Consider the following 24,521-nt stretch of genomic DNA (forward strand, 5'->3'; position numbering starts at 1 on the left):
AATTATAACAATTGAAATGCTAATCCTTTACACATGAACGCTCACTCATTCGGGAACAATTGCAATCAATATATATATTTACGCTCAGTGTGTCGTCTTGATCTCTGCTGAAAAGTTTTTCTTTTGTAGAATTGTCCTCTCTCTCTCTGTCTTGGTTATAGTGGAGAGTTCAGAGTGACATTCATTTGTTTCGTTATAGAGTGGATGTTTCGGCGGTTGTCGTTCTTCGCGTTCAATGATACCGAATTCCTAGCTGCAGACTAGTAATTAATATCAAAGACTTGTTCTTATTCTGTCAGTATCGATAGTCTAAGAGTTTAACCACGTGGGATGGTTAAAAGATTCAGCAATGGTCTGCAACCTTTGGCCTCCCCCAATGGAGAAAAACATGATGATCATTTCTCAAAGTTGGGTTTTATTCGGAATGACAGAGAAAAGGGCTGTCCCAGGAGGCCTGACCCTAACTGGGCTCAGGGGCTGTCCCAGGATGTCTGACCCTAACTCGGCTCAGGGGCTGTCCCAGGATGTCTGACCCTAACTGGGCTCAGGGGCGGTCCAGGATGTCTGACCCTAACTGGGCTCAGGGGCGGTCCTCTGATTTAGTTCAAATCAAAAGGGAATTGTATTTTTCTTCATTAAACAGTTCAAAATCATATTACACAATTATACAAACAGTATCATACTCACTCATTCATCTAATACAACAATTAGATGTAAACCTCATATCTGAGGCTATTATATAAACAGGATTCTTCACCGATCTTTTATACTTTCTCCGGAACATGAAAGTTCTGTGAGGTAGAAGGATTTACTCTCTCTATACTGTGTGTCCATGAGGAGATCCTCAGGGATTTACGACGTCTCTCTGACCACAGCAACCTAGTTGAAGGAGGAATGGGGGCGGCAGGGAGAGGGGGATGGGGCTTGCTATACCCAAAGAGGCCAACATCATGACACTTGCTACTATAGAGCGGGTACTACCTATTTGCTGTGTGTGAGCGGACGAAATTCATAACATCGCTTGAGCTATTTCATGAGGTGCTGAAACCCTCTATTCTTCACAGCCACTGACAATGGGTGCACATCCTCCACTATTAAACACATCCTCTACTATAAAACACATCCTCTACTATAAAACACATCCTCTACTATAAAACACATCCACTACTATAAAACACATCCACTACTATTAAACACATCCTCTACTATTAAACACATCCTCTACTATTAAACACATCCTCTACTATAAAACACATCCTCTACTATAAAACACATCCTCTACTATAAAACACATCCTCTACTATAAAACACATCCACTACTATAAAACACATCCTCTACTATTAAACACATCCTCTACTATAAAACACATCCTCTACTATTAAACACATCCTCTACTATAAAACACATCCACTACTATAAAACACATCCACTACTATAAAACACATCCTCTACTATAAAACACATCCTCTACTATAAAACACATCCTCTACTATAAAACACATCCTCTACTATAAAACACATCCTCTACTATAAAACACATCCACTACTATAAAACACATCCTCTACTATAAAACACATCCTCTACTATAAAACACATCCACTACTATAAAACACATCCTCTACTATAAAACACATCCTCTACTATAAAACACATCCTCTACTATAAAACACATCCTCTACTATAAAACACATCCTCTACTATAAAACACATCCTCTACTATAAAACACATCCTCTACTATAAAACACATCCACTACTATAAAACACATCCTCTACTATTAAACACATCCTCTACTATAAAACACATCCTCTACTATTAAACACATCCTCTACTATAAAACACATCCACTACTATAAAACACATCCACTACTATAAAACACATCCACTACTATAAAACACATCCTCTACTATAAAACACATCCTCTACTATAAAACACATCCTCTACTATAAAACACATCCTCTACTATAAAACACATCCACTACTATAAAACACATCCTCTACTATAAAACACATCCTCTACTATAAAACACATCCACTACTATAAAACACATCCTCTACTATAAAACCTCTACTATAAAACACATCCACTACTATAAAACACATCCTCTACTATAAAACACATCCTCTACTATAAAACACATCCTCTACTATAAAACACATCCTCTACTATAAAACACATCCACTACTATAAAACACATCCTCTACTATAAAACACATCCTCCACCTCCACTCTGTATAGAATGTGATTATCCTGGCATAGGCTCTCTATAGGCTCTCTATAGAATGTGATTATCCTGGCGTAGGCTCTCTATAGGCTCTCTATAGAATGTGATTATCCTGGCGTAGGCTCCATGTGGATTGAGATCAAAGGGGATACTGAGAACAGACCCCAGAACATTCCCTGCTCGGCTAACTTCTCCTTCACAACCCTGACTGGGAGTCCTGGTCTGGCTCCATTGGGAATGGATCTGGGAATGGTTTGTGATGACAGACAGGTTGTTCCATGTCATTTCAACAAGCCATGACCCCCACCATGTCAGATTGTTCTGAAATCCTTTGTTAGAAACAGATGAGATGTTTGCCTGAGTTACACCAGGAATGCACAATCCCTCAATCAGTGCTCAGACTGTCCGCAATAGGCTGAGAGGCTGAACTGAGGGCTTTTAGGCCTGTTGTAAGGCAGGTCCTCACCAGACATCACTGGCAACAACGTCGCCTATGGGCACAAACGCACCGTCGCTGGACCAGACAGGACTGGCAAAAAGTGCTCCGTCATGGTCTGGGGCGGTGTGTCACAGCATCATTGGACTGAGCTTGTTGTCATTGCAGGCAATCTCAACGTTGTGCGTTACAGGGAAGACATCCTCCTCCCTCATGTGGTACCCTTCCTGCAGGCTCATCCTGACATGACCCTCCAGCATGACAATGCCACCAGCCATACTGCTCGTTCTGTGCGTGATTTCCTGCAAGTCAGGAATGTCAGTGTTCTGCCATGGCCAGCAAAGAGCCCGGATCTCAATCCCATTGAGCACGTCTGGGACCTGTTGGATCGGAGGGTCAGGGCTAGGGCCATTTCCCCCCAGAAATGTCTGGGACCTGTTGGATCGGAGGGTCAGGGCTAGGACCATTTCCCCCCATAAGTGTCTGGGACCTGTTGGCTCGGAGGGTCAGGGCTAGGGCCATTCCCCCCAGAAGTGTCTGGGACCTGTTGGATCGGAGGGTCAGGGCTAGGGCCATTTCCCCCCAGAAGTGTCCGGGAACTTGCAGGTGCCTTGGTGGAAGAGTGGGATAAACATCTCACAGCAAGAACTGGCAAATCTGGTGCAGTCCATGAGGAGATGCACTGCAGTACTTAATGCAGCTGGTGGCCACACCAGATACTGACTGTTACTTTTGATTTTGTCCCCCCCCCCCCCTCCCCCCCTTTTGTTCAGGGACACATTATTCCATTTCTGTTAGTCACATGTCTGTGGAACTTGTTCAGTTTATGTCTGTTGTTGAATCTTATGTTCATACAAATATTTACACATGTTAAGTTTGCTGAAAATAAACTCAGATGACAGTGAGAGGACTTTTATTTTATTTTTTGCTGATTTTATGAATCCTAGAAATTAAAATTACCAAATTGGAGATCAAATTATATTTCAACAAAATGTTTCAGGAATGGTAATCATATCTGTTTGTAACAACAGAACATTCTGAGATGGTGTGTGTCGATATCCTCTTAATTTAGTTTTTTGAGGTGGAACGACCGTATAAGGTGGGGGGAAACCGGACCAAACTGGTTTCTTTACAGGAAGAGTAATCACTTTAACCTTTGTGTGTGTTGATTGGAAGCAGCTGTCTCTCACACATTACAGGACATTGGAGGTTAACAGCAGGGCAACGGGGCTAATTACCTCGGCACAGAGAGGATATAGTATAGCTTTACACAGTAGTCAATCATAGAGTAACACTGACAGACTGGACACACACACACACACACAGTATGTTGAACACACACACACACGCACACTGTATGTTGACGACACAGATCTCTTGAGATTGCGTGAGTTCTTAGATAAGTGAAACTTCCATGACTCTAGTTGAAATGTCATCCTCAGTGAGATGTATACACAGGTCTACCACGCTAATCAATAGACTTACCTGTCCTACCATGAGTCAAGGAGGAGATGGAGGCATCAACCCAGTTGAGGTGCCTGACAAATCTGAGAGAACCACATTTGGAGCAAAAAGTTCATTCGTACCTCCCCCAAACGCAATGTGTCCATAGAAACCTTCTGTAGGATTGTTGAAAATGATGTAGGTGACCTACTGAAAGACAAACAGAAACACAAATCCTATGATAACCTGAGTAGAGACGAGAGAATGTCTCTTAAGGACTTAGTCAGATCCTTCCATTATCATGAACAGAATGTGACGGAGGAGGAATTTGTATACAAAACAAATGTGACTGTGTGAATGAATGTCGCTGACAACTATCTAAAGGTGGCTTCTATCGTAAACTGAATTGTGACCCAACCCTAGAATTCCAGCATAAATCTCATCCACAGTGGAAAGCTGTTTGGAATCAGGACAAATCAAACAAGAAGAAGCTGAATTTCTATGTGTGAAATTTCCTAAGTTACCAACTTTCTATACAGTTGCTAAATTACACAAACAAGTGTCTCCTCCCCCAGGTAGACCCAGTGTCTCGTCCCCCGGGTAGACCCAGTGTCTCGTCCCCCGGGTAGACCCAGTGTCTCGTCCCCCGGGTAGACCCAGTGTCTCGTCCCCCGGGTAGACCCAGTGTCTCGTCCCCCGGGTAGACCCAGTGTCTCGTCCCCCGGGTAGACCCAGTGTCTCGTCCCCCGGGTAGACCCAGTGTCTCGTCCCCCGGGTAGACCCAGTGTCTCGTCCCCCGGGTAGACCCAGTGTCTCCTCCCCCGGGGAGACCCAGTGTCTCCTCCCCCGGGGAGACCCAGTGTCTCCTCCCCCGGGGAGACCCATTGTAGCAGCAATCGACTCTGTGACATCCAACATTTCTACATTTGTGGATTACCACATTAAACCGATGGTTGAGAATCTCCCATCTTCTGTCAGACACTAGTCACATGACCTCATTGATAGAGGGCTTAGGAAGGATACCAGAGGGCACTCTGCTGGACACTTTTGATGTGGAGAGCTTGTACACTAACATCCCACACACTGGAGGCTTGCAGGCGCTGCAGCATGTCCTACAGCAGAGAGACTCCACTTGCTCCATCTAATGATTGCATCTTACAACTTACTGAACTGGTATTATCCCATAACTACTTTGTCTTTGAGTCAGACCTTTTCCTTCAAATTTGGGGTGTAGCCATGGGCTCCCCCTTTTCCCCCAACTATGCAAACCTGTATGTGGGACAATTTTAAGAAGCACTCCTTTATAAAACGGAGACACACCCCTTACTTTATAAAATAGTCCTATGGAAGAGATACATAGATGTCTTTGTGTTCTGGGAAGGAAGTCCGCGGGAGCTAAATTAATTCCAAACTCTACTAAACGAGAGCTCTGAATACCTCAAATTCACCATGCAGACTGATGAGAGAAAAATAAACTACCTGGACTTATGGATCATCAAAGAGTGATGCATTACACACAGACTTGTACACAAAGCCCACAGATCGCAATACCCTGCTACATGGGGGTAAAGGTCAAATGAAAAAGAATGTTCTACCATACAGCCAGTCATGCAGGGTTAAACCAATCTGTGGTCATCAGACAGATTTTGACAGCAATGCTAAAAAAAAAGACACATTCAAAATGAGGCTACAAGGACAAAACTCTTGATGCTGCCATGATTAAAATATCTCAAAAACCAAGAGAGGAATTACTAAAAACTCAACCAAAGAAGAAAAACAACACAACCGTCTTTTGCACTAAGTACACCAAGGGTTCAGTGGAAATGAAAGCAATCCTGATAAAGCACTGGCATATTCTGCAATCAGACAACAAAAATCACACACCTCTTCAAGGAAACCCCACTGGTGGTCTATAAGTGTGGTCGTAATATTGGAGATAGTTTGGTGAGATCTGACCTGCCCCCTGAGCCCACTCAGACACTCTTGGAGACAGTTTGGTGAGATCTGACCTGCCCCCTGAGCCCACTCAGACACTCTTGGAGACAGTTTGGTGAGATCTGACATGCCCCCTGAGCCCACTCAGACACTCTTGGAGACAGTTTGGTGAGATCTGACATGCCCCCTGAGCCCACTCAGACACTCTTGGAGACAGTTTGGTGAGATCTGACATGCCCCCTGAGCCCACTCAGACACTCTTGACACCTATTACAAATGGGAACAACAAACGTGGCTCATGAGCACAGTGCAATCAATAGCACTATAAAACGTCTTTCTTCAGACACCCACATACAGGTTGAAAGATCCCTGTGAGGGGATCATCTCATGCAAGACCACGGGAGTAATCCATCTCATCACCTGTTCATGTGGAAAAGCCTACGTAGGACAAACGAAAAGACAATAAAAAAAACGCATAGCTGGACCCTGCAGCTCAATCGGGTGTAAGAACATTGACTATCCAGTAGCAGCTCACTTTGTTGAAGCTAACCATTCAATCTCCTCCCTCAAATACACAGGCATTGAGCATGTTGCTCTACCAAGGAGAGGAAGTAACATGGAGATCCTACTACCACAAAGAGAGGGTTACTGGATATCCTGTCTTTAAACATTGACCCTTACTGGTCTGAATATTGACTTTGATCTCAGGCCGTTCTTATGAACAAATCTTATAAATCGATATTCTTTCTACAGTTTATCAGCGAACACCTATTAGTTCCTCCTGTTGATGATGCTCATTATACATTAAGGTTGAACCAAAATATGACATGTAACACATCTGAAATTTAAATACGTAACAATTATGTGAAATTGAGTTAAACAATAATGTATGTTGATGCTAATTCGATGTACAATATTCCATTATGTTTCTATATAATAACAATAGCATAATATATTTCATATGCCATATACCTTTTTAAATGTATTTTTATGTACAGTTTCACCCCTCACTATTGTCATTGGTTGCACCAAACACACTGTTCGTCTACTTAACCTGGTTCAAGTGTTGGTGACATTACCTTGAGAGGCACGGCGATGCTGAAACGTTGGTAAATACCAGTAAACTGCTGGGAGTTCATACATGGAGTCTGGAACTTTCTTTACTTTGGTAGTTCATAGTTTATTTGCCTTTAGTCAGCACCTCCACACAAACACATTTTCCTGGGTGTGCGCCAGCTCATGTTTTTACACACACACACACACACACACACACACTGTATGTTGAAGACACACACACAGAAACCAATAGGCCGAATCTCTGAAACCCACAACCCCAATCTCCCCAACCCCCAGTCAGTCAGACGGTCACATTGCGATATGAGAAACCACATCACATGGTTTATATGACTTATATTATGACTAAAATATTTCTGCTGTGTGTGTTCTTTTGGAGTTGTGTGGGCTAAGCAGCCGAGAGAGAAGGTTTTGTCCAGAGTTGTGAAAGAGGAATCAAATGTTCAGCCTTGTGCTGATGAAGGAACACACACCCTGATGAGTGACAGTCGTCACGCAGCGCCTCACAACACTCTGAGTGCTGACAATAACAACTAATGCAGCCCCATCAGGTGACACACACAGTGCAATGCTGTGCAGGCATCTTAGGAGACCTCTCCTCACATAGCGCTGATGACATGTGGGGGGCGGGGAGGGGATGCAGGGAGGGGGGGGTGGTGCAGGGAGTTCATGGGACAGTTACCCAGCTCTAATCTGGAACTGGACTCCAACAATCACAAAGACCCAGTGAGAGCTGCAACTGTGGTGTCTAGCTCTACTATTTCATCACAACAAAGACCCAGTGAGAGCTGCCACTGTGGTGTCTAGCTCTACTATTTCATCATATCAAAGACCCAGTGAGAGCTGCCACTGTGGTGTCTAGCTCTACTATTTCAGCATATCAAAGACCCAGTAAGAGCTGCCACTGTGGTGTCTAGCTCTACTATTTCATCATAACAAAGACCCAGTGAGAGCTGCCACTGTGGTGTCTAGCTCTACTATTTCAGAATATCAAAGACCCAGTGAGAGCTGCCACTGTGGTGTCTAGCTCTACTATTTCATCATATCAAAGACCCAGTGAGAGTTGCCACTGTGGTGTCTAGCTCTACTATTTCATCATATCAAAGACCCAGTGAGAGCTGCCACTGTGGTGTCTAGCTCTACTATTTCATCATATCAAAGACCCAGTGAGAGCTGCCACTGTGGTGTCTAGCTCTACTATTTCATCATATCAAAGACCCAGTGAGAGCTGCCACTGTGGTGTCTAGCTCTACTATTTCATCATAACAAAGACCCAGTGAGAGCTGCCACTGGTGTCTAGCTCTACTATTTCATCATATCAAAGACCCAGTGAGAGCTGCCACTGTGGTGTCTAGCTCTACTATTTCATCATAACAAAGACCCAGTGAGAGCTGCCACTGTGGTGTCTAGCTCTACTATTTCATCATATCAAAGACCCAGTGAGAGCTGCCACTGTGGTGTCTAGCTCTACTATGTCCCTCATAATGGTTTCTCAGAGAGCTTACTTCACTTGGGCTTTTGTGAGTAGACTGGAGGGCAGAGCCTGAGTCCCAGTTTGTGTTGATTCTCACTCTGTCCCTCTGTTCTGTCCTCATGAAACATTGTTATGCACTGATTAATACTGTAGACCATCATCATTGTGGTGGTCTGAGCTCTAACACCATGTATAGAGCTTTTAGGACTGTTTGTTTTCTTCAAAAGCCTTCAAGACTGAGTCAGAGCTGTTATGCTGTGTGTCTGTTTGATCCACGTAGAAGTTGCCCTTTGTCACAGGTCCAAAATCAGCTTACTTACATAGCTTCCTTAACTTCCGTTAGGAGGAAAAATACCAACTGACCTTAAGTCAGTGTGTAAATGTAACTTCATTCTCCTCATGGGCTTAAGTGTCCTGACAAGCCCCAGAGATATTATCACGTTGTTCCCACAGAGGTATTTCAGGAACGGACTGAAGTCATATCTGGGTTGCCTTGGGCAAGAACACACTGTCTTACTAATACAGAACAGAAGAGAGGAGAACAGGACAGTGGAACAGAGGAGTAGAACAGAACATTGTGTTTCTCTGTTGAGCTGTTCCTGTTGGGCTGGTACTGGCAGAACATCAGGTGTGCCTTCTACCTAATCCCCTGAGAGAGAACTTAAGGCAGGCAGTGTTGGTATATTGTAAATGTCTTCATGGCTGGTTTGCATCAGTGCCTGGGGAGGAGCCATCAAATCAAATTTTATTTGTCACATACACATGGTCAGCAGATGTTATTGGTCACATACACATGGTTAGCAGATGTTAATGGTCACATACACATGGTTAGCAGATGTTAATGGTCACATACACATGGTTAGCAGATGTTAATGGTCACATACACATGGTTAGCAGATGTTATTGGTCACATACACAGGGTTAGCAGATGTTATTGGTCACATACACATGGTTAGCAGATGTTAATGGTCACATACACATGGTTAGCAGATGTTAATGGTCACATACACATGGTTAGCAGATGTTAATGGTCACATACACATGGTTAGCAGATGTTAATGGTCACATACACATGGTTAGCAGATGTTATTGGTCACATACACAGGGTTAGCAGATGTTATTGGTCACATACACATGGTTAGCAGATGTTATTGGTCACATACACATGGTTAGCAGATGTTAATACGAGTGTAGCGAAATGCTTGTGCTTCTAGTTCCCACCGTGCAGTAATATCTAACAAGTAATCTAACCTATTAACTACCTTATACACACAAGTGTAAAGGAATGAATAAGAATATGTACATATAAATATATGGATGAGCGATGGCCGAACGACATAGGCAAGATGCAGTAGATGGTATAGAGTACAGTATATACATATGAGATGAGTAATGTAGGGTATGTAAACATTATAGAAAGTGGCATAGGACCAATAAGGACTGTATTATCTCCCCACCCCCCCGCTCCAGCAGCCTCCCTGCTGAGTGGCAAATCATCTGGAAGTATGGAGCAAAATATCAATTATTGACTTGGTCCCAGATCTGTCTTAGCCTGGTCCCAGATCTGTCTTAGCCTGGTCCCAGATCTGTCTTAGCCTGGTCCCAGAGCTGTCTTAGCCTGGTCCCAGAGCTGTCTTAGCCTGGTCCCAGAGCTGTCTTAGCCTGGTCCCAGAGCTGTCTTAGCCTGGTCCCAGAGCTGTCTTAGCCTGGTCCCAGAGCTGTCTTAGCCTGGTCCCAGAGCTGTCTTAGCCTGGTCCCAGAGCTGTCTTAGCCTGGTCCCAGAGCTGTCTTAGCCTGGTCCCAGGTATGTCTTAGCCTGGTCCCAGGTATGTCTTAGCCTGGTCCCAGGTATGTCTTAGCCTGGTCCCAGGTATGTCTTAGCCTGGTCCCAGAGCTGTCTTAGCCTGGTCCCAGAGCTGTCTTAGCCTGGTCCCAGGTATGTCTTAGCCTGGTCCCAGGTATGTCTTAGCCTGGTCCCAGGTATGTCTTAGCCTGGTCCCAGGTATGTCTTAGCCTGGTCCCAGAGCTGTCTTAGCCTGGTCCCAGAGCTGTCTTAGCCTGGTCCCAGGTATGTCTTAGCCTGGTCCCAGGTATGTCTTAGCCTGGTCCCAGGTATGTCTTAGCCTGGTCCCAGGTATGTCTTAGCCTGGTCCCAGGTATGTCTTAGCCTGGTCCCAGGTATGTCTTAGCCTGGTCCCAGGTATGTCTTAGCCTGGTCCCAGGTATGTCTTAGCCTAGTCCCAGGTATGTCTTAGCCTGGTCCCAGGTATGTCGTAGCCTAGTCCCAGGTATGTCGTAGCCTGGTCCCAGGTATGTCTTAGCCTGGTCCCAGGTATGTCGTAGCCTAGTCCCAGGTATGTCTTAGCCTGGTCCCAGGTATGTCGTAGCCTAGTCCCAGGTATGTCTTAGCCTGGTCCCAGGTATGTCTTAGCCTGGTCCCAGGTATGTCGTAGCCTAGTCCCAGAGCTGTCTTAGCCTGGTCCCAGGTATGTCGTAGCCTAGTCCCAGGTATGTCGTAGCCTGTTCCCAGGTATGTCTTAGCCTGGTCCCAGGTATGTCGTAGCCTAGTCCCAGGTATGTCTTAGCCTGGTCCCAGGTATGTCTTAGCCTGGTCCCAGGTATGTCGTAGCCTAGTCCCAGGTATGTCTTAGCCTGGTCCCAGGTATGTCTTAGCCTGGTCCCAGGTATGTCTTAGCCTGGTCCCAGGTATGTCGTAGCCTGGTCCCAGGTATGTCTTAGCCTGGTCCCAGGTATGTCTTAGCCTGGTCCCAGGTATGTCGTAGCCTAGTCCCAGAGCTGTCTTAGCCTGGTCCCAGGTATGTCTTAGCCTGGTCCCAGGTATGTCGTAGCCTAGTCCCAGAGCTGTCTTAGCCTGGTCCCAGGTATGTCGTAGCCTAGTCCCAGAGCTGTCTTAGCCTGGTCCCAGGTATGTCTTAGCCTGGTCCCAGGTATGTCGTAGCCTAGTCCCAGGTATGTCTTAGCCTGGTCCCAGGTATGTCTTAGCCTGGTCCCAGGTATGTCTTAGCCTGGTCCCAGGTATGTCTTAGCCTGGTCCCAGGTATGTCGTAGCCTAGTCCCAGGTATGTCTTAGCCTGGTCCCAGGTATGTCTTAGCCTGGTCCCAGAGCTGTCTTAGCCTGGTCCCAGGTATGTCGTAGCCTGGTCCCAGGTATGTCGTAGCCTAGTCCCAGGTATGTCTTAGCCTGGTCCCAGGTATGTCTTAGCCTGGTCCCAGGTATGTCGTAGCCTAGTCCCAGAGCTGTCTTAGCCTGGTCCCAGGTATGTCGTAGCCTGGTCCCAGTTACTGACTGTTTTCATCCCTTCTAATAAAGGAGATGAAGAGGTTTATGAACCAGGTAAAGGTCAAAGTGCTCATAGAGAAGCTACAGAGATCATGGTGGTGGTGTGGTCTGATTTTTTTACGCTTCATTCATGTTTCTACTGAGGATGTTGCTTTGTTCTCTGGGTCAGAAGGAATGTATCAACTTTGGGTCACAGCCAAAGTTTTTGGTTAGGTCTCACAACAACCCACCCAAAAGTTTTGGAAAAAAGTTTGTGAATCGTTGTGAGTTTTTGCAAAGACGAGTTTCTCTGCCCCCATGCTGAGGGCGTACCCATAATGCAACAGGACGTACCCGTAATGCAACAGGACACCTTTGTTACCTTGGCACTGTGCCACTCCTCTCAACCTCTCTTCGAATCCCTTTGATTCCAGGAGAGTTTGACTACCGAAAACCTGTAGGCAGGGATGAAAGGATGAGGGGAGGAGAGAAGAGGAGTTTGCCTGCAAAGCGAATGCTGCAAACGCTTCTTTCTTTTGAAAAAAAAAACAACTTGTTTTATCGGCCGTGTCAAATTCACTGATCCACATCTCAACATCTGAGGGGAGTTTGGGGAGCGGGTGAATTGATTTTCCCTCCTTTATATTTAGTGGGAAGGATGAGGATGAATAACAATGAAAGAATGGAAGGTAGAAACGCTGAAGTAGAACTGAATAACTTAGTGCTAAAAAATATAAAAAATAATTCTGAGGATGTTATTAAACGTTGTTAACCTTAATGTCTTCATGTTTATTTCATGTCTTATTAGCTGTTGAAACGTCCCCTCGGGCCTGTCTGTGATGACTAAGTTACAAAGCCACAGAAAGACTAATAGAATGGAATGATTAAGATTAGGAACTAATTATATATTTTCCCCTTATCTGTATATTTCTATCTCTCTCTTCTCCCCCTCTCACTCCTTCCTTCCTCTTCTTCTATCTCTCTCTTCTCCCCCTCTCACTCCTTCCTTCCTCCTATCTCTCTCTTCTCCCCCTCTCACTCCTTCCTTCCTCTTCTTCTATCTCTCTCTTCTCCCCCTCTCACTCCTTCCTTCCTCTTCTTCTATCGCTCTCTTCTCCCCCTCTCACTCCTTCCTTCCTCTTCTTCTATCTCTCTCTTCTCCCCCTCTCACTCCTTCCTTCCTCTTCTTCTATCTCTCTCTTCTCCCCCTCTCGCTCTCTTTCTTTCTTTACCAAGTTACAAAGAGACATAAAGAGTAACAGAATAATTTTTCTCTTCCTCTCCTCCAGAGATGGCGTGGCGGTGGGTCCTGGCTGCCATCTTGGCGACGTCGTCTCTCTCCCTCCTCGGCTCCGCCTACGACGAGTTCACCTCCGACACCCTCATCAATAACGTAGTCCAGGACCCAATCACCAGCCGGCTGTACGTGGGCACGGTCAATGCCCTCTACCAACTGGACCAATCCCTGCACCCCGAGGCACACACCAGAACAGGACCCGAACTGGACAACCGCCAGTGTACCCCGCCCGTGACTTCCTGTGAGGAAGCAGTGGAGACAGACAACCATAACAAACTGCTCCTCATCCATCCATCCAAAGACACCTTGATAGTGTGTGGGAGTCTGTACAGAGGAATCTGTTCTCTGAGGAACCTGTCTAATGTGGAGCAGCTGCTGTACTTCAGCGATACGAAAGGAGAGAAGTCGTACGTGGCCAGTGCTGAGGAGAGTGTGTCGGTAGTAGGGGTCATGTCTTACTACTTCAAGGACAAGGGGAACTTCACCGTCTTCCTGGTAGGTGGACGAACCGCTCCGTGATATATCACAGTAATAATAATGTCATTTAGCAGACACTTTTAGTCAAAGCGACTTGTATAAATGTTTTACATATTGGGTGGTCCCAGGAATCAAACCCACTATCCTGGCGTTGCAATCGCAATGCTGATGTCGTATTGGGAATTAAAATTGTAAAGGTACTAGATAATAGAATTTCCCATGTTCTGTTCCCTCGGTCTCGTCCTAGGTGTGTAAAGGTTATGTCAGCCATGACAGCACCAAGCTGAACCATGTTGTATTTACTTCCTGGTCATCATGGTAACTCGTATTTGCCCCTCTCTGTTCTCTTCAGGTGGCTAAGGGCTACGGCAGCCATGACAGCACCAAGCTGATCAGCACCCGTATCCTCCAGGTCCACAGTGACTGGGTGTTGTTCGAAAGCATCATTGAGGCCTCGGCCGTCCAGTCCAACCCCTTCACACTGCGCTACCTCCATGACTTCAGACACGTCTTCAAGGTGAGAGAGACGGAGAAAATCCTTCTACACACACAGCAGTGTGAAACATCCCCTCAGGGCTGTGAATACAACGCCAGAAAGAGACTGAAAGATGAATAATGATTCATGGAACTCATTCTCTTCTATCTCATTCTTTCTCTCTCCTCTATTTCCATCTCTCGTCTTCCAGGACGAGGGCTTTGTCTACTTCCTGTTCTCCAGAACCCTGGGCGCCCAGGATTCAGGAACCAAGAACTTCACCTTTATCTCCAGGATGTGTGAGAACGACCACAACTACTACTCGTACACAGAGCTCCAGCTGAACTGCAGCGCGGGGAACAAGTACAACAAGGTTCAGGCAGCCTACGTGACCCTCCCAGGAGAAGCCCTGGCCAAGAATATGAGCTCCTCTGGCTGGTACGGACCGGTTGGAGCCCAGGATAAGGTATCTATTTATTTTCCCCCTCTAACAATTTAAACTTAATCCACTAACCAGTTCAATTCTATACCCCAATTCAATGATAAAACCCCTAATAGAATTGCCCTAAGGGGACAAATAGTTGTTTGAATAAGATTGAATCCCACAAATGAGTTTGGACAGATAAAGCGGCATTTCACCTTTACTTAAGGAGGCAAGTCTGAACCGTGAGAACAGTGAGTTAGGAACAGTGAGGTAGGAACAGTGAGTTAGGAACAGTGAGTTAGGAACAGTGAGTTAGGAACAGTGAGTTAGGAACAGTGAGTTAGGAACAGTGAGTTAGGAACAGTGAGTTAGGAACAGTGAGGTAGGAACAGTGAGGTAGGAACAGTGAGGTAGGAACAGTGAGGTAGGAACAGTGAGGTAGGAACAGTGAGGTAGGAACAGTGAGTCAGGAACAGTGAGTCAGGAACAGTGAGTCAGGAACAGTGAGTCAGGAACAGTGAGTCAGGAACAGTGAGTCAGGAACAGTGAGTCAGGAACAGTGAGGTAAGAACAGTGAGTTAAGAACAGTGACTGGTGTTTTCCTGTCAGGTTGTGTTTGTGGTGTTCAGCTCGGACGACGACAGCACCAGCTCGGCAGTGTGTATGTACCCACTGAGGGCCATCAACCAGAGACTGGTGGAGATCATAGGAGCCTGCTACAGCACCAAGGGACAAATAAACAACAAGTCTGCTGTCTACTCACCATACTCCTCCAAGTCAGACGAGCTGTGTAAAATTGAAAAAGAGGTTTGTAGCCTTACCAGTCCCTCCAGTCAAGGGCAGTCGTACTGTATGTCCTTTCGTATGGAGAGCGAGAATGTACGTGCTGTCAGTTTTGAAGCAATTGATGGTTTTCTAGTTTACCTTGACGTTATGGTCGTTGCTCTTCTACAGGATGTAGATATAATGTATTAACTGCTACATTATCACTTCTACCTACTAGTGAGATAATGTATCTGACATTGATTCCTTCCCTCTTCAGAAGGGCATGGTGACCAATCAAAAGTGTGGTGCTGAGTTCCTGCCCTCCCCGCTGGCCAGCAGGGCAGAGTTCGCCCTGGCAACCGACCCTGTTTTCACCAAGAAGGGCCTGATGACCGCTGTGGCCGTCGCTGTGGAAACAGAGCACGCCGTTGCCTTCCTGGGGACTACTTTAGGAGAGGTACTAGCTAACAGTGATGAACATTCCAAGTCTTTTCGTTGAGCCGGGTCTTTTGGCTCCCAAACAGATCTTTGATCAGTAATTCTTACAAACGGATGAAAAACCATGAACAATATGACATCTAAAGCCTAAAGGGTTGCCTTCCATTATGTCAAATTGTGACATGAGTTCAATTCAATAGTTTACGTGACATTTTTTTTCACCTTTGCAAAAACAATTAACTGAACTCCAGATAATGTTTGAGTTACCATCTTCAGAGAGTGTTTATCTAACTGAACTCCAGATAATGGTTAAATTACCATCTTCAGAGAATGTTTATCTAACTGAACTCCAGATAATGGTTAAATTACCATCTTCAGAGAATGTTTCTGTAACTGAACTCCAGATAATGGTTAAATTACCATCTTCAGAGAATGTTTCTCTAACTGAACTCCAGATAATGGTTGTCTTGAGCTCAAACGGCAGGAGTCACAGGGAGCCAATCAGGGAGACAAATTAAAAGCTCTTTCACAGATGAGATTCAGTTCCCGACGTTCCCCCAAAACAGCCGTTCAAAAAGAGACGTTGGTTTGCAGATTATCTGTCACTACTAGCTACCACCTTTACTGTTGACCTGTCACTACTAGCTACCACCTTACTGTTGACCTGTCACTACTAGCTACCACCTTACTGTTGACCTGTCACTGCTAGGTACCACCTTACTGTTGACCTGTCACTACTAGGTACCACCTTACTGTTGACCTGTCACTACTAGCTACCACCTTACTGTTGACCTGTCACTACTAGCTACCACCTTAGTGTTGACCTGTCACTACTAGCTACCATCTTACTATCGACCTGTCACTGCTAGCTACCACCTTACTGTTGACCTGTCACTACTAGCTACCACCTTACTGTTGACCTGTCACTACTAGGTACCATCTTACTGTTGACCTGTCACTACTAGCTACCACCTTACTGTTGACCTGTCACTGCTAGCTACCACCTTACTGTTGACCTGTCACTGCTAGCTACCACCTTACTGTTGACCTGTCACTGCTAGCTACCACCTTACTGTTGACCTGTCACTGCTAGCTACCACCTTACTGTTGACCTGTCACTGCTAGCTACCACCTTACTGTTGACCTGTCACTGCTAGCTACCACCTTACTGTTGACCTGTCACTACTAGCTACCACCTTACTGTTGACCTGTCACTGCTAGCTACCACCTTACTGTTGACCTGTCACTGCTAGCTACCACCTTACTGTTGACCTGTCACTACTAGCTACCACCTTACTGTTGACCTGTCACTGCTAGCTACCACCTTACTGTTGACCTGTCACTACTAGCTACCACCTTACTGTTGACCTGTCACTGCTAGCTACCACCTTACTGTTGACCTGTCACTACTAGCTACCACCTTACTGTTGACCTGTCACTACTAGCTACCACCTTACTGTTGACCTGTCACTACTAGCTACCACCTTACTGTTGACCTGTCACTACTAGGTACCATCTTACTGTTGACCTGTCACTACTAGCTACCACCTTACTGTTGACCTGTCACTGCTAGCTACCACCTTACTGTTAACCTGTCACTACTAGGTACCACCTTACTGTTGACCTGTCACTACTAGGTACCACCTTACTGTTGACCTGTCACTGCTAGCTACCATCTTACTGTTGACCTGTCACTACTAGCTACCACCTTACTGTTGACCTGTCACTACTAGCTACCACCTTACTGTTGACCTGTCACTACTAGGTACCACCTTACTGTTGACCTGTCACTGCTAGCTACCATCTTACTGTTGACCTGTCACTACTAGCTACCACCTTACTGTTGACCTGTCACTACTAGGTACCACCTTACTGTTGACCTGTCACTGCTAGCTACCACCTTACTGTTGACCTGTCACTACTAGGTACCACCTTACTGTTAACCTGTCACTACTAGCTACCACCTTACTGTTGATCTGTCACTACTAGCTACCACCTTACTGTTGACCTGTCACTACTAGCTACCACCTTACTGTTGACCTGTCACTACTAGGTACCACCTTACTGTTGACCTGTCACTGCTAGCTACCACCTTACTGTTGACCTGTCACTGCTAGCTACCACCTTACTGTTGACCTGTCACTACTAGCTACCACCTTACTGTTGACCTGTCACTACTAGGTACCACCTTACTGTTGACCTGTCACTACTAGCTACCACCTTACTGTTGACCTGTCACTACTAGCTACCACCTTACTGTTGACCTGTCACTACTAGCTACCACCTTACTGTTGACCTGTCACTGCTAGCTACCACCTTACTGTTGACCTGTCACTACTAGCTACCATCTTACTGTTGATCTGTCACTACTAGGTACCACCTTACTGTTGACCTGTCACTGCTAGCTACCACCTTACTGTTGACCTGTCACTACTAGCTACCACCTTACTGTTGACCTGTCACTACTAGGTACCACCTTACTGTTAACCTGTCACTACTAGCTACCACCTTACTGTTGACCTGTCACTACTAGCTACCACCTTACTGTTGATCTGTCACTACTAGGTACCACCTTACTGTTGATCTGTCACTACTAGCTACCACCTTACTGTTGACCTGTCACTACTAGCTACCACCTTACTGTTGACCTGTCACTACTAGCTACCACCTTACTGTTGACCTGTCACTACTAGCTACCACCTTACTGTTGACCTGTCACTACTAGCTACCACCTTACTGTTGACCTGTCACTGCTAGCTACCACCTTACTGTTGACCTGTCACTACTAGGTACCACCTTACTGTTGATCTGTCACTACTAGCTACCACCTTACTGTTGATCTGTCACTACTAGCTACCACCTTACTGTTGATCTGTCACTACTAGCTACCACCTTACTGTTGATCTGTCACTACTAGCTACCACCTTACTGTTGACCTGTCACTACTAGCTACCACCTTACTGTTGACCTGTCACTACTAGCTACCACCTTACTGTTGACCTGTCACTACTAGCTACCACCTTACTGTTGATCTGTCACTACTAGGTACCACCTTACTGTTGATCTGTCACTACTAGCTACCACCTTACTGTTGATCTGTCACTACTAGCTACCACCTTACTGTTGACCTGTCACTACTAGCTACCACCTTACTGTTGACCTGTCACTACTAGCTACCACCTTACTGTTGATCTGTCACTACTAGCTACCACCTTACTGTTGACCTGTCACTACTAGCTACCACCTTACTGTTGACCTGTCACTACTAGCTACCACCTTAGTGTTGACCTGTCACTACTAGCTACCACCTTACTGTTGACCTGTCACTGCTAGGTACCACCTTACTGTTAACCTGTCACTGCTAGGTACCACCTTACTGTTGACCTGTCACTACTAGCTACCACCTTACTGTTGACCTGTCACTACTAGCTACCACCTTACTGTTGACCTGTCACTACTAGCTACCACCTTACTGTTGACCTGTCACTACTAGCTACCACCTTACTGTTGACCTGTCACTACTAGCTACCACCTTACTGTTGACCTGTCACTACTAGCTACCACCTTACTGTTGACCTGTCACTGCTAGCTACCACCTTACTGTTGACCTGTCACTACTAGCTACCACCTTACTGTTGACCTGTCACTACTAGGTACCACCTTACTGTTGACCTGTCACTACTAGCTACCACCTTACTGTTGACCTGTCACTACTAGCTACCACCTTACTGTTGACCTGTCACTACTAGCTACCACCTTACTGTTGACCTGTCACTACTAGCTACCACCTTACTGTTGACCTGTCACTACTAGCTACCACCTTACTGTTGACCTGTCACTACTAGGTACCACCTTAGTGTTGACCTGTCACTACTAGGTACCATCTTACTGTTGACCTGTCACTGCTAGCTACCACCTTACTGTTGACCTGTCACTACTAGCTACCACCTTACTGTTGACCTGTCACTACTAGGTACCACCTTAGTGTTGACCTGTCACTACTAGGTACCATCTTACTGTTGACCTGTCACTACTAGCTACCACCTTACTGTTGACCTGTCACTACTAGCTACCACCTTACTGTTGACCTGTCACTGCTAGCTACCACCTTACTGTTGACCTGTCACTGCTAGCTACCACCTTACTGTTGACCTGTCACTACTAGCTACCACCTTACTGTTGACCTGTCACTACTAGCTACCACCTTACTGTTGACCTGTCACTACTAGCTACCACCTTACTGTTGACCTGTCACTACTAGCTACCACCTTACTGTTGACCTGTCACTACTAGCTACCACCTTACTGTTGACCTGTCACTACTAGCTACCACCTTACTGTTGACCTGTCACTACTAGGTACCACCTTAGTGTTGACCTGTCACTGCTAGCTACCACCTTACTGTTGACCTGTCACTACTAGCTACCACCTTACTGTTGACCTGTCACTACTAGGTACCACCTTAGTGTTGACCTGTCACTACTAGCTACCACCTTACTGTTGACCTGTCACTACTAGCTACCACCTTACTGTTGACCTGTCACTACTAGCTACCACCTTACTGTTGACCTGTCACTACTAGGTACCACCTTAGTGTTGACCTGTCACTGCTAGCTACCACCTTACTGTTGACCTGTCACTGCTAGCTACCACCTTACTGTTGACCTGTCACTACTAGGTACCACCTTAGTGTTGACCTGTCACTACTAGCTACCACCTTACTGTTGACCTGTCACTACTAGCTACCACCTTACTGTTGACCTGTCACTACTAGCTACCACCTTACTGTTGACCTGTCACTACTAGGTACCACCTTAGTGTTGACCTGTCACTACTAGTTACCACCTTACTGTTGACCTGTCACTACTAGCTACCACCTTACTGTTGACCTGTCACTACTAGCTACCACCTTACTGTTGACCTGTCACTACTAGGTACCACCTTAGTGTTGACCTGTCACTGCTAGCTACCACCTTACTGTTGACCTGTCACTACTAGGTACCACCTTAGTGTTGACCTGTCACTACTAGCTACCACCTTACTGTTGACCTGTCACTACTAGCTACCACCTTACTGTTGACCTGTCACTACTAGCTACCACCTTACTGTTGACCTGTCACTACTAGGTACCACCTTAGTGTTGACCTGTCACTGCTAGCTACCACCTTACTGTTGACCTGTCACTGCTAGCTACCACCTTACTGTTGACCTGTCACTACTAGCTACCACCTTACTGTTGACCTGTCACTACTAGCTACCACCTTACTGTTGACCTGTCACTACTAGCTACCACCTTACTGTTGACCTGTCACTACTAGCTACCACCTTACTGTTGACCTGTCACTGCTAGCTACCACCTTACTGTTGACCTGTCACTACTAGCTACCACCTTACTGTTGACCTGTCACTACTAGCTACCACCTTACTGTTGACCTGTCACTACTAGCTACCACCTTACTGTTGACCTGTCACTACTAGCTACCACCTTACTGTTGACCTGTCACTACTAGCTACCACCTTACTGTTAACCTGTCACTACTAGCTACCACCTTACTGTTGACCTGTCACTGCTAGCTACCACCTTACTGTTGACCTGTCACTACTAGCTACCACCTTACTGTTGACCTGTCACTGCTAGCTACCACCTTACTGTTGACCTGTCACTACTAGCTACCACCTTACTGTTGATCTGTCACTACTAGCTACCACCTTACTGTTGACCTGTCACTGCTAGCTACCACCTTACTGTTGACCTGTCACTACTAGCTACCACCTTACTGTTGATCTGTCACTACTAGCTACCACCTTACTGTTGATCTGTCACTACTAGCTACCACCTTACTGTTGATCTGTCACTACTAGCTACCACCTTACTGTTGACCTGTCACTGCTAGCTACCACCTTACTGTTGACCTGTCACTACTAGCTACCACCTTACTGTTGACCTGTCACTACTAGCTACCACCTTACTGTTGACCTGTCACTACTAGCTACCACCTTACTGTTAACCTGTCACTACTAGCTACCACCTTACTGTTGACCTGTCACTGCTAGCTACCACCTTACTGTTGACCTGTCACTACTAGCTACCACCTTACTGTTGACCTGTCACTGCTAGCTACCACCTTACTGTTGATCTGTCACTACTAGCTACCACCTTACTGTTGACCTGTCACTGCTAGCTACCACCTTACTGTTGACCTGTCACTACTAGCTACCACCTTACTGTTGACCTGTCACTACTAGCTACCACCTTACTGTTGACCTGTCACTACTAGCTACCACCTTACTGTTGACCTGTCACTACTAGCTACCACCTTACTGTTGACCTGTCACTGCTAGCTACCACCTTACTGTTGACCTGTCACTGCTAGCTACCACCTTACTGTTGATCTGTCACTACTAGCTACCACCTTACTGTTGACCTGTCACTGCTAGCTACCACCTTACTGTTGACCTGTCACTACTAGCTACCACCTTACTGTTGACCTGTCACTACTAGCTACCACCTTACTGTTGACCTGTCACTACTAGCTACCACCTTACTGTTGACCTGTCACTACTAGCTACCACCTTACTGTTGACCTGTCACTGCTTGCTACCACCTTACTGTTGACCTGTCACTACTAGCTACCACCTTACTGTTGACCTGTCACTACTAGCTACCACCTTACTGTTGACCTGTCACTGCTAGCTACCACCTTACTGTTGACCTGTCACTACTAGCTACCACCTTACTGTTGACCTGTCACTACTAGCTACCACCTTACTGTTGACCTGTCACTACTAGCTACCATCTTACTGTTGACCTGTCACTACTAGCTACCACCTTACTGTTGACCTGTCACTGCTAGCTACCACCTTACTGTTGACCTGTCACTGCTAGCTACCACCTTACTGTTAACCTGTCACTACTAGCTACCATCTTACTGTTGACCTGTCACTACTAGCTACCATCTTACTGTTGACCTGTCACTACTAGCTACCACCTTACTGTTGACCTGTCACTACTAGCTACCACCTTACTGTTGACCTGTCACTACTAGCTACCACCTTACTGTTGACCTGTCACTACTAGCTACCACCTTACTGTTGACCTGTCACTACTAGCTACCACCTTACTGTTGACCTGTCACTACTAGCTACCACCTTACTGTTGACCTGTCACTACTAGCTACCACCTTACTGTTAACCTGTCACTACTAGCTACCACCTTACTGTTGACCTGTCACTACTAGCTACCACCTTACTGTTGACCTGTCACTACTAGCTACCACCTTACTGTTGACCTGTCACTGCTAGGTACCACCTTACTGTTGACCTGTCACTACTAGCTACCACCTTACTGTTGACCTGTCACTACTAGCTACCACCTTACTGTTGACCTGTCACTACTAGCTACCACCTTACTGCTGACCTGTCACTGCTAGGTACCACCTTACTGTTGACCTGTCACTACTAGCTACCACCTTACTGTTGACCTGTCACTGCTAGGTACCACCTTACTGTTGACCTGTCACTGCTAGGTACCACCTTACTGTTGACCTGTCACTACTAGCTACCACCTTACTGTTGACCTGTCACTACTAGCTACCACCTTACTGTTGACCTGTCACTACTAGCTACCACCTTACTGCTGACCTGTCACTGCTAGGTACCACCTTACTGCTGACCTGTCACTACTAGCTACCACCTTACTGTTGACCTGTCACTACTAGCTACCATCTTACTGTTGACCTGTCACTACTAGCTACCACCTTACTGTTGACCTGTCACTACTAGCTACCACCTTACTGTTGACCTGTCACTACTAGCTACCACCTTACTGTTGACCTGTCACTGCTAGGTACCACCTTACTGTTGACCTGTCACTACTAGCTACCATCTTACTGTTGACCTGTCACTACTAGCTACCACCTTACTGTTGACCTGTCACTACTAGCTACCACCTTACTGCTGACCTGTCACTGCTAGCTACCACCTTACTGTTGACCTGTCACTACTAGCTACCACCTTACTGTTGACCTGTCACTACTAGCTACCACCTTACTGTTGACCTGTCACTACTAGCTACCACCTTACTGTTGACCTGTCACTACTAGCTACCACCTTACTGTTGACCTGTCACTACTAGCTACCACCTTACTGTTGACCTGTCACTGCTAGGTACCACCTTACTGTTGACCTGTCACTACTAGGTACCACCTTACTGTTGACCTGTTACTACTAGCTACCACCTTACTGTTGACCTGTCACTACTAGCTACCACCTTACTGTTGACCTGTCACTGCTAGCTACCACCTTACTGTTGACCTGTCACTACTAGCTACCACCTTACTGTTGACATGTCACTGCTAGCTACCACCTTACTGTTGACCTGTCACTACTAGCTACCACCTTACTGCTGACCTGTCACTACTAGCTACCACCTTACTGTTGACCTGTCACTACTAGCTACCACCTTACTGTTGACCTGTCACTGCTAGCTACCACCTTACTGTTGACCTGTCACTACTAGCTACCACCTTACTGTTGACCTGTCACTACTAGCTACCACCTTACTGTTGACCTGTCACTACTAGCTACCACCTTACTGTTGACCTGTCACTACTAGCTACCACCTTACTGTTGACCTGTCACTACTAGCTACCACCTTACTGTTGACCTGTCACTACTAGCTACCACCTTACTGTTGACCTGTCACTACTAGCTACCACCTTACTGTTGACCTGTCACTACTAGCTACCACCTTACTGTTGACCTGTCACTACTAGCT

General features: G+C 46.0%; 1 protein-coding gene across 2 annotated transcripts in view; it reads left to right on the forward strand.

The window, feature by feature from the left end:
* The window catches only part of LOC110490812 (plexin-B2), a 187,241-nt gene that overhangs the window by 95,003 nt on the left and 67,717 nt on the right, over positions 1-24,521 (forward strand). For both annotated transcript variants that reach the window (XM_090201080.1, XM_090201081.1), the window contains exons 2-6: positions 13,160-13,662; positions 13,997-14,161; positions 14,331-14,585; positions 15,153-15,350; positions 15,586-15,765. In XM_090201080.1, the coding sequence (XP_090057206.1) occupies positions 13,162-13,662; positions 13,997-14,161; positions 14,331-14,585; positions 15,153-15,350; positions 15,586-15,765 (1,299 nt within the window). In that variant the 5' untranslated portion in view covers positions 13,160-13,161. The remainder of the gene's footprint in view (positions 1-13,159; positions 13,663-13,996; positions 14,162-14,330; positions 14,586-15,152; positions 15,351-15,585; positions 15,766-24,521) is intronic.

The sequence above is a fragment of the Oncorhynchus mykiss genome, chromosome 15 (assembly GCF_057628025.1).
Source record: "Oncorhynchus mykiss isolate SJ-2025 chromosome 15, ASM5762802v1, whole genome shotgun sequence".
Taxonomy (NCBI): Eukaryota; Metazoa; Chordata; class Actinopteri; order Salmoniformes; family Salmonidae; genus Oncorhynchus; species Oncorhynchus mykiss.